This window comes from Salvelinus fontinalis, chromosome 18 (assembly GCF_029448725.1).
Source record: "Salvelinus fontinalis isolate EN_2023a chromosome 18, ASM2944872v1, whole genome shotgun sequence".
In the NCBI taxonomy this organism is placed as follows: Eukaryota; Metazoa; Chordata; class Actinopteri; order Salmoniformes; family Salmonidae; genus Salvelinus; species Salvelinus fontinalis.
Window position 1 is genome coordinate 24820619 of NC_074682.1, and position 13709 is coordinate 24834327.

The following is a 13709-nucleotide window of genomic DNA, read 5'->3' on the forward strand; positions in this document are numbered from 1 at the left end:
CTATGTGGGTATAGTATACAGAGGGGGAGAGAGTAGGTGGGAGAGAAGCATGAGAGGGGGGTAGAACGAGTGGAGAAACAGAGAGAAAGCGAGAGGGGAGATCTCAAACAGAAAAAAGTCCCAGTGTTTCTACACACATTGATGCATTGGCCCAAACAGGCATTCCTGCTCAACGACTTTGGCAGACCTTTAAAAAGCATATTAAAGTGCTCTGTTCTGCATGAGGCCAGTTGTTGCTCTGTTTTCTCTACTAAGACAAGGAATGGAGGAGGTGTACAGAACTGTGCAAAGACATGGTTATGGGGAGAACAGGGAGAATGGATACGATATGAGGACATACTGTATCTGGACCATCAAAGTGCTACACAATATTGTAGCGCATGTACAGCTATAGATACTCAACAAACTGGTACAAATCTGAAGATTTACTTGCCTATTAAAATTACTCAATACCTTTTGTCATATACAGTATATTCCTGATTGGTTTCATTATTCCTGTGTCTGTTTTAAGGAGACTTCAGTCTGTTCAGAGCAGAGCCATTTGAGCACTGAGAGCCTTCACTGCACATCAACATCAAAGAGTCCATCTTGGCCGTCTGCTCTGTGTACAGGAGGCACCACCTCACAATATTAATTTTAAAAAACAGATAAAAGTAGTCTTTGTTACTTTGGATGAGTACTTGTTGAACATAATAGTAGCTACATAGAGGGCGTCCATACCTGATAAAAGGAATAGGCACCACGGGTCACTTCTTACACAGTCATTTTATTACACACATCACTGGGTAAACACTACACACATGTATTGAACATAATGCTAGAATTGACTGCTTTCACCAAAGCAGACTAACATTAGAGTTTATATCCATGAGATGTTTGAAGGCATATTTGATAAAATGTTTTTTTTATTTTTATCAAATGATAGATTGCACTGGAAAGGTACCTTGCACTGTTAGGGAATGCAGAAAGTCATTGTTCATCTGGGCATTATCAAGTTGATTTATTTTCCAGTTGTCTCCTAACTATTTGAGTATAAACACCACAACTTGACTACATTAGCTAGTGTTCCTGTTTGATTCAGAGTGCATCCAAGACAACCAATATCATTATGGCTTCATCTATCTCTCAAATTCATACTTCTGATTTAAAAACAATTCCATGAAAAACCCCTACATAGTTAGGGCTAGGCATATTTCCAGGGCTTTACCAAACATTGATTGGATGTACAATATCACAACGCCTCTCTCTCTACATAATTCATAATCAGGGATAAAATCTTAATGCAACTATTCAATTTTACCTCAGGCACCGTGTAGAGGTACAGTACAGATATGAGAGATTGCTAGTATTCCTAGTATTCCAAGTAAGGCACATCTTTCATTAGCAGGTGCACCCAGTAAAACAAGTCTGCAAGCCCTTGGAATCAATAAAAGCAAGAGGATAGTTTGATAAGCCAAATGATACCCTAAAACCAAGCTGAAAACCTTCTACAGAATATAGGATCCATAGATAAAGACAAACCTGACATAGCAGGAGTAAAATAAACGCCTGAAACTAGATCCCCTACATACCGGTCTTGACGAGAAGAAAAAAAGTTTATCTTCTGCAATGTTCAACCAATCCAGTAAATGTGGAGGAGGAGTTAAGATGGAAAGTCGCCTTGTTAAAGTCCAAAAGTGGAACAGCATCACAGGCTCTATTTCCATTTTCCCTGAAAACCAGAACATCCGGATATTGGAGACTCGGCAGAGGCTAAGCTACAAAAACTATTTTCTTTGGTATGAGAAAACTCACACAGTCATGTGAGGATCAACACAGTGTCAGATCAGAACAATCAGGATCCACAGGATATTCAATATAAACACATGATTTAGTACAAATTGCATATGAGTTGCTGGGCAGAAAGGGGTATGTGTTGTAGTGTTTGAGTTTGCAGGACCTATTCTATTGTCATAAAACTAATCTACGTACCATTCAAATGACTTAGCATAATATCCCCAGATATTTTAAAATAACATTTTGAAGAACTACTGCTTTACAGGGAGAGAGGTTGGACCTGATAACATAGAAATGTACTTTTCATATTGGAAGAGAAAGAGAAAAAAAAAAATCGACATAAAATAAGATGGTTAATATCATTTTTGTAGTGAGGAGAGACAATCCAGGCCTGGAGTAAAGTGGAGGCCTTCCGTTCAAATACAGTACAGTACAAGAGAATGACAGATATCAGGTAAAGGCATTGAGAGTTTGAATGATCTCTTCCAGTCTATCTGTTAGATCTGAAATCTGTTTACAGCACAACATGGAAATCATTCAAAATATCCAGACAGTATGGTTAAGATTCAAAATAAAATCACAGAAAGAGGAAAGCCCTAAGAGAAAGAGCTCTCCTTTCACATGTTTGAGTAAGATGGAGGATATGTCCTTTGCTAGGTCTGTCTACAACGCGCCTATGGGTCATGGACAAACACTGGACTCTACTGTAGTGACCAGTGGTCTTCACTCCGGATCTTTCGTTCAGCCCAGCACTAACCCACCTGATTAAAATCATCAACTAAAAATCTATATCTTGATTAGCTGAATTAGATGTGCTAATGCTGGGCTATGGAACAAAAGTCTGTAACATTGTTGGCCAATTTCCATTGGTTTGTAGCTGAGCCCCCTACTCCCAGTCCCAGCAACTCTGACAGGACAACCGCGGTAGACAGACCCTCCACATGGACTGTGCACTTTGAGAAAGAAATGGTTAGCACTAAAACTGGAAGACTTTAACCTTGCCAAGGACAAACTAGAGTGCTGCTCAGATCTGAGCGACCATTTTCCCATTACTCTGCAGTCTTATCTACAGAAACACAAAAATCCTGTTAAATGGAGCCATTTCTCATTTGCCTTCAAGGTCATTCTCATGCATCGAGAGAGCCAGTCATTGTGCTGCTGAGCCTCTGGAGACACAGGGTGTTCTGCTGTAATAAGAGATGGCTCACTGAGAGTCCAAAAGAACAGTCCAGAGAGACGCCGCGCAGAACCATCGCTGGAGCACAGCGACCATACAGTAGAAAAACTAGAGCCCGACTGATAAATCAGTTGAACGATATTAGCCTTTAACAGAAAGATTTGTATCGGTATTTATTCCACAGATATTATTGTAACGACCCTGTGGTTATAAGCGCGGAAATCGACAATGCCGCTTGAGCATGCTTTTGCGGCACAGTCGATAGCGCGCTGCACTTCGGGCTGGAAGGTCGAGGGTTCGAGACCTGCTCCCTACCGTTTCATTATTTTTAGAATAAACAAATACGTCTGCTCATTTGTGGTCATTTTTTAATAGTCAATGGTTGCCTGAAGAGGGCGCTCTATGAGCTGCTCATTGAACATCATTCAGGCCTAGGTCACAACGTGAGTAGCTTGCCACAGCCAGCGTATTTGAATAAGTATATAATCAAAAGTACACTTCAACAAGCAAGCAGCCCTGTCCTCATCACATTCTCACTTAGTTAACGTAAGCTCAGCTATCTAGCCAGCATGGTAGTTCGCTTTGCTAGCTAGCAATCTATGCTACTTATGTGCAACACTGGACTAGCGCCAAAGTGAACAATCATTCTTGATACAAAAATAACACTATTACTGTCTGGGCCTATTATATTAGCTAGTGGGCTTATTTAGTTTGTTTTCCGAAATATGCAATCTGAAAAAAGCAGGCCATGTGCTTGCATTCATGATGAGATAACTCTAGCTAGCTAGCTAAATGAGAACGTGTGACTAAAACAAGTGCGGCAAGCATTTGCCTGCATAAATGTTTTTAGTCATCAGGCCATTTGCGGTTGAAATTTACAGCTAATATATTTTGTATTGAATAACAGTAATGTAGATATGGTTTCTGTAAGAAAACATTGTCGTAATGAACAGCTAGCTTGTGCTTGTCATATCCTACTCTCATTGCAAGGTTGCCATAAAGTGTTTGTTTACATGACCTTTGACTGTTGTAGACACTGTGGTAAATCTACTCAAGACAAATGCTGACGCTGACACCTAGTGGTGACATTACGAACGGCATGTTACTGCATTTCAATGCTTATTTGTGAACAGTGCAGTTTCAGATTTACTTTGAGACTAAGTTTAATTCATTCAACCTTGTGGTGGTTTAACACAAGCACTTTTGCATACTTCTTATCTACTGCCATAGATAGGTACAACTTAAAGATATGTCTAAGAAGGGACACTAAACAAGTATTACTGTTGTATTTATTGAGCATATAGTTGCTTTTTCGTGGATATCTTAAATAATGTTTATTTTAATATTTTAAGAAATTATCATTTAGAGTATCTGTTAATCCTTTGAAGCACAATTTGTGTAAAAAAAGTATGTTTTTCATTCCACCTCTAAAAACAATATATTGGCTGATATATCAGTAAATCAGTGACTTTGCCTCCCTCCTATCGTTATCAGACCCAAAAATCCCATATCGGCCGGGCTCTAAGCAAAACATCTGCATAACAATGAGAGATATCCATGGTCCTCCTTAGTAAACCGACAAGCAACACAGAGGAGGTGAGCAGGAGAAGCCAAAGAGTAGTCCCTGTCCTTCGATTGGTCAATTCCAACGGATTGTCCACAACATTGAACAATGTCAGTGCTCTACCTTGGTCAAAGCCAATGATATGTCCTTACATTGACCAATGATCCGCCCCTCCACTGCCCTCTCTACTAAGCCAGAGAGGAAGAGGTGGAGCGGTAAGCAGACTGATAAGCAGACCGCCTGCCTTTGGGACAATGACTCCCATTGTTAGGGTGGAGACAAGACCATCTTGTCATTATATACAGTATCTCTGACTGAGCCTGAGCTGTGTCAGTGTGTGAGATATATATATTTATGGCCCTGTGCAGTTTGAAAGGCTCAGGAGGAGAAACAGAGGCCGCAGCACTCCATGCAGATCTCCAGGCAGTCTGCAGACTCGCAGCACGCGTCGATGATCCCACAATCCATGTCACACGGCAGTTCACAGTCGCCACACTCCTCGGAGGCACAGCAGCAACAGAAACATGCCGAGTCGTCCCCCGCACACGAACCACAGGTGGCACAGTCCAAAACGATGTTACACAGAGTCAGGAACTCACAGAACAGACAGGCCAGGATACAGTGAACACAACAGTCTGAGGGAGAGAAGGAGAGTTATTCATATTTATTTTACCTGGTAGTTGATTACAATGCATAGTGTTTTGAGAAGAGGGAGAGATGGAATAGAGATAGGAGAGGTGGGGTACTACAGTGAGATGGACAGAAGTAGGTAGCTTCTCACCATCCTGTGCCTCTGTAGGTATCTGGGAGCTGTTGCTCTTGGAGGAGCTCTTGCTCCTCTTGCTGCTCTGAGAGGTGATGGAGGGGTTGGACTGGAGCTCCTTAGGGTTCTTCATCCCCGATGAGGAAGACGAGGAGGAAGAGGCCGCCCTGGGTACGGAGCTGGGGGCCGGCCGATCATGGAGCCCTCCGTTCCTCACTCCATTGGGGTGAGAGGCATGTGTGTGCGGGGCATGTGTGTTGGCGGCGTGTGTGCAGTGCGGGCCGTGTGTGTGCGGGGTGTGTGTGTGGGGCTTGGCTCCGTTGCGTAGCTGGCTGGTGGGCTGGGTTAGGCAAGGTTGGGTGGGATGTATGGGGGTGGATCGAGTCTGGGGTTGACCTGAGGACAGGAACAAAGAAAAAAAATAATTACAATAGTTCCTTTCATTGTAACTGTGGGACACATGGGAAACGTAGTCATACAGCATGCCCCAACGGTTCCTGGGAAGGGGCATGTGTACTGTGCTGACTTCTGACCCTGCTCATCTAGATGCTTACACAACAACCCCCAGACACTCTACGCTCCTCCTCGCCTCTTTTTCTCCTCTCTTCTTCTCCCCTCCTCTCCTCTCTCCTCCTGTCCTCCCCTCTCACTGCAAGGGCTGAAACACAAGTTGGTGGGAGAAACTTGTCTTGGACAGCACATCATTTCAGATAATCCCCTTAAAAAATAGGCCTAAACTTGGGCCAACTCAATCCAGTTTGACAAACTCAAGAATCTATTAAAATAATTTACCAAGGACAATTGGTGCTTCATGGTCTACTAACGCCAGCTGCACATTGCTAGGTGCACCATACATTAATATGTAACTCGTGACTATGATGCGTATCTGGTTGCTAGTTTTAAGTCTTTGATTTATGTGGACAGAGATGCTGAAATGTCCTGGTTCTCTCTCTTCACAGTATGAAATGTAGGCTACACACATTTACGCATATACATACGCAAGCACACGCACGCACACTCAGACAGCCTCAGCCCAGGGTGTTTACAGCCTACAAACCCTCTACTGTTCCTCCTCTAAGTCAGACCAGGGTTGATCTTGGCTGGCCAACATATTTTACTCTGAGCACCACCAAATACTAATTACACTGAGAGAAAGAACAACGTGGTGAAAAGCAGACCACCTCTGCCAAACCAAACAGAGGCCCTGAAAAAGAGAGAGGGCTAAAATGGAACCATGCTTTTTATATATTATGATAATATTTAATACCATCCTATCGAGGCCCTAAATATTTTCTAGACCTGAACACACAGATGGAGAGAGGTGTAACATCAAAGGGTAGAATAGCACTACAGGATGTCCTGAGAGAAACAAACACACACATACCGGGGCTAAGATGCAGTGAAACAACATTAGATAATCGTTCAGAGACAGATAACCATGCTAGGACTGATGTGATTGGCCTGGCCGGGTTCACACCACCAATCAAGTGTGATTCAGCATTTTCTAACCTCACTCCAGATGTCTGGCAGTGAGGAGGGGGGGGGGGGGGGGGGGGGGGCAGCAGTCACAGGGAAACATATCTTTCTGTTCTGTAGAATGTCAAAAGTCAATACCTGCTCGGCTGCATTGTCTCCTTTCTTACCCTTTTCCCTCTCCTTTTGTCTCACCCTCTCTCTTTCCCCAAAAATTGACAGTACAATACAGTATAAGGGTTTGGTTTTGTCGAGAGAAGAGAGAGAACGCACACGCACAATTACAGAGCCACAATTGCAGCCACCAACCCTAATCATAGTCAGTTTTAGTGAAACCACACAGAGCGATGCCTTTACCCCACATCTCTCTGCTACTGTAGTCATTCTCTATGTGGTACATGTCTGGTTAACAGAGCATTCCTCTGGTCGGTAAAGACAACATCAGCAGGAACACAATATTGTTTGTTCTTCTGAATTCCATTGGATTTAAAAATATATATATTGCTGGAAATGGAGAGAGGAGTAACATCAAACTGAACAGAGAGAGTGAAATGTCTGGATATTATTAAGAGTGGTATGAGAGTTCATTCTCCCTTTGCATGTGTGTGTCAGTCGGTTTGGAGGGTGAGGGTGTGTGTGTGTGTGCATGCGTGCGTGTAAAAAGGCTGGCTGCATGGGCATCTGGCAGACAGCCAGACAGAAAGACAGACGGACTGAGTTTCAGAGGAGTCATGACTGCGTGCACAAATGCACACACACACACGCAGACACACATAGAGTGAGAATGAACTCTTTGTGCAACACAGACTGCGAGAGAGAGAGAGACAGACAGAGAGACAGACAGACAGAGACAGACAGAGACAGAGACAGAGAGAGGGGTGTGTGTTTGTGAGATAGAGACGCAGAGGAGAGTGTGTGTGAGGGAGGGTGAGAGAGATCTGCTCTACGGTTATACACCCCTTAGCTTTGGCTCTTGTCTATTTTGGTTCAGGAGTGATGAAAGGGCGTGCCACATAGAAACACAATGATTCAGCAGTTCATAGTTAAAAATAAGAACAAATAAACAGCTAAATGACTGTGGGCTTAACATGATGAGACTGGCACACCACAGACTGAAGGAGAAGAGAGGGGGAGGAAGAACAGAGAGAGGGAGAAGGGGGGTGAGAGTGAGGAGAGGAGATATTTTACTGTACAAAAGTGTTGGACCAGCAGGCCTGAAAGTGTAGGACCAGCATAGGCCTGAAAGTGTAGGACCAGCCTAGGTCTGAAAGTGTAGGACCAGCCTAGGCCTGAAAGTGTAGGACCAGCCTAGGCCTGAAAGTGTAGCACCAGCCTAGGCCTGAAAGTGTAGCACCAGCCTAGGTCTGAAAGTGTAGCACCAGCCTAGGCCTGAAAGTGTAGGACCAGCATAGGCCTGAAAGTGTAGGACCAGCATAGGCCTGAAAGTGTAGGACCAGCATAGGCCTGAAAGTGTAGGACCAGCCTAGGCCTGAAAGTGTAGGACCAGCCTAGGCCTGAAAGTGTAGGACCAGCCTAGGCCTGAAAGTGTAGGACCAGCCTAGGCCTGAAAGTGTAGGACCAGCATAGGCCTGAAAGTGTAGGACCAGCATAGGCCTGAAAGTGTAGGACCACCATAGGCCTGAAAGTGTAGGACCAGCTAGGCCTGAAAGTGTAGGACCAGCCTAGGCCTGAAAGTGTAGGACCAGCATAGGCCTGAAAGTGCAAGAATGTGTGCAAGAGAGAAAATTGGTGTGAGAGAGAGAAAGACAGACAAAGAGAGTTGAGAGACAGCTGAGAGACAGCTGAGAGCAAGAGCTGAGAGCAAGAGCTGAGAGCAAGAGCTGAGAGCAAGAGCTGAGAGAGAGAGAGAGCTGAGAGAGAGAGAGAGAGAGCTGAGAGAGAGAGAGAGAGAGCTGAGAGAGAGAGAGAGAGAGCTGAGAGAGAGAGAGAGCTGAGAGAGAGAGAGAGAGCTGAGAGAGAGAGAGAGAGCTGAGAGAGAGAGAGAGAGAGCTGAGAGAGAGAGAGAGAGCTGAGAGAGAGAGAGAGAGAGCTGAGAGAGAGAGAGAGAGAGCTGAGAGAGAGAGAGCTGAGAGAGAGAGAGAGAGAGAGAGCTGAGAGAGAGAGAGAGAGCTGAGAGAGAGAGAGAGAGAGCTGAGAGAGAGAGAGAGAGAGCTGAGAGAGAGAGAGAGAGAGCTGAGAGAGAGAGAGAGAGAGCTGAGAGAGAGAGAGAGAGAGCTGAGAGAGAGAGAGAGAGCGCTGAGAGAGAGAGAGAGAGCGCTGAGAGAGAGAGAGAGAGCGCTGAGAGAGAGAGAGAGAGCTGAGAGAGAGCTGAGAGAGAGCTGAGAGAGAGAGAGCTGAGAGAGAGAGAGCTGAGAGAGAGAGAGCTGAGAGAGAGAGAGCTGAGAGAGAGAGAGCTGAGAGAGAGAGAGCTGAGAGAGCGAGCGCTGAGAGAGCGAGCGCTGAGAGAGCGAGCGCTGAGAGAGCGAGCGCTGAGAGAGCGAGCGCTGAGAGAGCGAGCGCTGAGAGAGCGAGCGCTGAGAGAGCGAGCGCTGAGAGAGCGAGCGCTGAGAGAGCGAGCGCTGAGAGAGAGAGCGCTGAGAGAGAGAGCGCTGAGAGAGAGAGCGCTGAGAGAGAGAGCGCTGAGAGAGAGAGCGCTGAGAGAGAGAGCGCTGAGAGAGAGAGCGCTGAGAGAGAGAGCGCTGAGAGAGAGAGCGCTGAGAGAGAGAGCGCTGAGAGAGAGAGCGCTGAGAGAGAGAGCGCTGAGAGAGAGAGCGCTGAGAGAGAGAGCGCTGAGAGAGAGAGAGCTGAGAGAGAGAGAGCTGAGAGAGAGAGAGCTGAGAGAGAGAGAGCTGAGAGAGAGAGAGCTGAGAGAGAGAGAGCTGAGAGAGAGAGAGCTGAGAGAGAGAGAGCTGAGAGAGAGAGAGCTGAGAGAGAGAGAGCTGAGAGAGAGAGAGCTGAGAGAGAGAGAGCTGAGAGAGAGAGCGCTGAGAGAGAGAGCGCTGAGAGAGAGAGCGCTGAGAGAGAGAGCGCTGAGAGAGAGAGCGCTGAGAGAGAGAGCGCTGAGAGAGAGAGCGCTGAGAGAGAGAGCGCTGAGAGAGAGAGCGCTGAGAGAGAGAGCGCTGAGAGAGAGAGCGCTGAGAGAGAGAGCGCTGAGAGAGAGAGCGCTGAGAGAGAGAGAGCTGAGAGAGAGAGAGCTGAGAGAGAGCGAGCTGAGAGAGAGCGAGCTGAGAGAGAGCGAGCTGAGAGAGAGCGAGCTGAGAGAGAGCGAGCTGAGAGAGAGCGAGCTGAGAGAGAGCGAGCTGAGAGAGAGCGAGCTGAGAGAGAGCGAGCTGAGAGAGAGCGAGCTGAGAGAGAGCGAGCTGAGAGAGAGCGAGCTGAGAGAGAGCGAGCTGAGAGAGAGCGAGCTGAGAGAGAGCGAGCTGAGAGAGAGCGAGCTGAGAGAGAGCGAGCTGAGAGAGAGCGAGCTGAGAGAGAGCGAGCTGAGAGAGAGCGAGCTGAGAGAGAGCGAGCTGAGAGAGAGAGAGCTGAGAGAGAGCGAGCTGAGAGAGAGAGAGCTGAGAGAGAGAGAGCTGAGAGAGAGCGAGCTGAGAGAGAGAGAGCTGAGAGAGAGAGAGCTGAGAGAGAGAGAGCTGAGAGAGAGAGAGCTGAGAGAGAGAGAGCTGAGAGAGAGAGAGCTGAGAGAGAGAGAGCTGAGAGAGAGAGCTGAGAGAGAGCTGAGAGAGAGCTGAGAGAGAGCTGAGAGAGAGCTGAGAGAGAGCTGAGAGAGAGCTGAGAGAGAGCTGAGAGAGAGCTGAGAGAGAGCTGAGAGAGAGAGAGCTGAGAGAGAGAGAGAGCTGAGAGAGAGAGAGAGCTGAGAGAGAGAGAGAGCTGAGAGAGAGAGAGAGCGAGCTGAGAGAGAGAGAGAGAGCTGAGAGAGAGAGAGAGAGCTGAGAGAGAGAGAGAGAGCTGAGAGAGAGAGCTGAGAGAGAGAGAGAGAGCTGAGAGAGAGAGCTGAGAGAGAGAGCTGAGAGAGAGAGCGAGAGAGAGAGCTGAGAGAGAGCTGAGCTGAGAGAGAGCTGAGCGAGAGAGAGCTGAGAGAGAGCTGAGAGAGAGCTGAGCGAGAGAGAGCTGAGCGAGAGAGAGCTGAGAGAGAGCTGAGCGAGAGAGTGCTGATAGAGAGCTGAGCGAGAGAGAGCTGAGAGAGAGCTGAGAGAGAGCTGAGAGAGAGCTGAGAGAGAGCTGAGAGAGAGCTGAGAGAGAGCTGAGAGAGAGCTGAGAGAGAGCTGAGAGAGAGCTGAGAGAGAGCTGAGAGAGAGCTGAGAGAGAGCTGAGAGAGAGCTGAGAGAGAGCTGAGAGAGAGCTGAGAGAGAGCTGAGAGAGAGCTGAGAGAGAGCTGAGAGAGAGCTGAGAGAGAGCTGAGAGAGAGAGCTGAGAGAGAGCTGAGAGAGAGCTGAGAGAGAGCTGAGAGAGAGCTGAGAGAGAGCTGAGAGAGAGCTGAGAGAGAGCTGAGAGAGAGCTGAGAGAGAGAGAGAGCTGAGAGAGAGCTGTGAGAGAGAGAGAGCTGAGAGAGAGCTGTGAGAGAGAGCTGTGAGAGAGAGCTGTGAGAGAGAGAGAGCTGAGAGAGAGCTGAGAGAGAGCTGAGAGAGAGCTGAGAGAGAGCTGAGAGAGAGCTGAGAGAGAGCTGAGAGAGAGAGAGAGCTGAGAGAGAGCTGAGAGAGAGCTGTGAGAGAGAGAGAGCTGAGAGAGAGCTGTGAGAGAGAGCTGTGAGAGAGAGAGAGCTGAGAGAGAGCTGAGAGAGAGCTGAGAGAGAGCTGAGAGAGAGCTGAGAGAGAGCTGAGAGAGAGCTGAGAGAGAGCTGAGAGAGAGCTGAGAGAGAGAGAGCTGAGAGAGAGCTGAGAGAGAGAGAGAGCTGAGAGAGAGAGAGAGCTGAGAGAGAGAGAGAGAGAGAGCTGAGAGAGAGAGAGAGAGAGAGCTGAGAGAGAGAGAGAGAGCTGAGAGAGAGAGAGAGCTGAGAGAGAGCTGAGAGAGAGAGAGAGAGCTGAGAGAGAGCTGAGCGAGAGAGAGCTGAGAGAGAGCTGAGAGAGAGCTGAGCGAGAGAGAGCTGAGCGAGAGAGAGCTGAGAGAGAGCTGAGCGAGAGAGAGCTGAGAGAGAGCTGAGAGAGAGAGAGCTGAGAGAGAGCTGAGAGAGAGCTGAGAGAGAGCTGAGAGAGAGCTGAGAGAGAGCTGAGAGAGAGCTGAGAGAGAGAGAGAGCTGAGAGAGAGCTGTGAGAGAGAGAGCTGAGAGAGAGAGCTGAGAGAGAGAGAGAGAGAGCTGAGAGAGAGAGAGAGAGAGCTGAGAGAGAGAGAGAGAGAGAGCTGAGAGAGAGAGAGAGAGAGAGCTGTGAGAGAGAGAGAGCTGAGAGAGAGCTGAGAGAGAGCTGAGAGAGAGCTGAGAGAGAGCTGAGAGAGAGCTGAGAGAGAGCTGAGAGAGAGCTGAGAGAGAGCTGAGAGAGAGCTGAGAGAGAGCTGAGAGAGAGCTGAGAGAGAGCTGAGAGAGAGAGCTGAGAGAGAGAGCTGAGAGAGAGCTGTGAGAGAGCTGTGAGAGAGCTGTGAGAGAGCTCTGAGAGAGAGAGCTGAGAGAGAGAGAGCTGAGAGAGAGAGAGAGAGAGCTGAGAGAGAGAGAGCTGAGAGAGAGAGAGCGAGAGAGAGAGAGAGAGCTGAGAGAGAGAGAGAGCTGAGAGAGAGAGAGAGAGCTGAGAGAGAGAGAGAGCTGAGAGAGAGAGAGAGCTGAGAGAGAGAGAGAGAGCTGAGAGAGAGAGAGAGAGCTGAGAGAGAGAGAGAGAGCTGAGAGAGAGCTGAGCGAGAGAGAGCTGAGAGAGAGCTGAGCGAGAGAGTGCTGAGCGAGAGAGTGCTGAGAGAGAGCTGAGAGAGAGCTGAGAGAGAGCTGAGAGAGAGCTGAGAGAGAGCTGAGAGAGAGCTGAGAGAGAGCTGAGAGAGAGCTGAGAGAGAGCTGAGAGAGAGCTGAGAGAGAGCTGAGAGAGAGCTGAGAGAGAGCTGAGAGAGAGCTGTGAGAGAGAGAGAGCTGAGAGAGAGCTGTGAGAGAGAGAGAGCTGAGAGAGAGAGAGAGAGAGCTGAGAGAGAGCTGAGAGAGAGAGAGAGAGCTGAGAGAGAGAGAGAGAGCTGAGAGAGAGAGAGAGCTGAGAGAGAGAGAGAGCTGAGAGAGAGAGAGAGAGCTGAGAGAGAGAGAGAGAGAGAGCTGAGAGAGAGAGAGAGAGCTGAGAGAGAGAGAGAGCTGAGAGAGAGAGAGAGCTGAGAGAGAGAGAGAGCTGAGAGAGAGAGAGAGAGCTGAGAGAGAGAGAGAGAGCTGAGAGAGAGAGAGAGAGCTGAGAGAGAGCTGAGCGAGAGAGAGCTGAGAGAGAGAGAGAGAGCTGAGAGAGAGCTGAGCGAGAGAGAGCTGAGCGAGAGAGAGAGCTGAGAGAGAGCTGAGAGAGAGCTGAGAGAGAGCTGAGAGAGAGCTGAGAGAGAGCTGAGAGAGAGCTGAGAGAGAGCTGAGAGAGAGCTGAGAGAGAGCTGAGAGAGAGCTGAGAGAGAGCTGAGAGAGAGCTGAGAGAGAGCTGAGAGAGAGCTGAGAGAGAGCTGAGAGAGAGCTGAGAGAGAGAGAGAGCTGAGAGAGAGAGAGAGCTGAGAGAGAGAGAGAGCTGAGAGAGAGAGAGAGCTGAGAGAGAGAGAGAGCTGAGAGAGAGAGAGAGCTGAGAGAGAGAGAGAGCTGAGAGAGAGAGAGAGAGCTGAGAGAGAGAGAGAGAGCTGAGAGAGAGAGAGAGCTGAGAGAGAGAGAGCTGAAAGAGAGAGAGAGCTGAGAGAGAGAGAGAGCTGAGAGAGAGAGAGAGCTGAGAGAGAGAGAGAGCTGAGAGAGAGAGAGAGCTGAGAGAGAGCTGAGCGAGAGAGAGCTGAGAGAGAGCTGAGAGAGAGCTGAGCCAGAGAGAGCTGAGCGAGAGAGC

At 48.2% G+C, this 13709-nt stretch overlaps 1 protein-coding gene across 1 annotated transcript in view; it reads right to left on the reverse strand.

The window, feature by feature from the left end:
- Positions 1-750: 750 nt before the first annotated feature.
- Positions 751-13709, reverse strand: part of LOC129815193 (myoD family inhibitor-like) — a 60995-nt gene continuing 48036 nt past the window's right edge. The window contains exons 4-5 of the mRNA XM_055868699.1: positions 5299-5676; positions 751-5152 (exon numbers count right to left, since the gene is read on the reverse strand). Coding sequence (XP_055724674.1) covers positions 4896-5152; positions 5299-5676 — 635 coding nt within the window. The 3' untranslated portion in view covers positions 751-4895. The remainder of the gene's footprint in view (positions 5153-5298; positions 5677-13709) is intronic.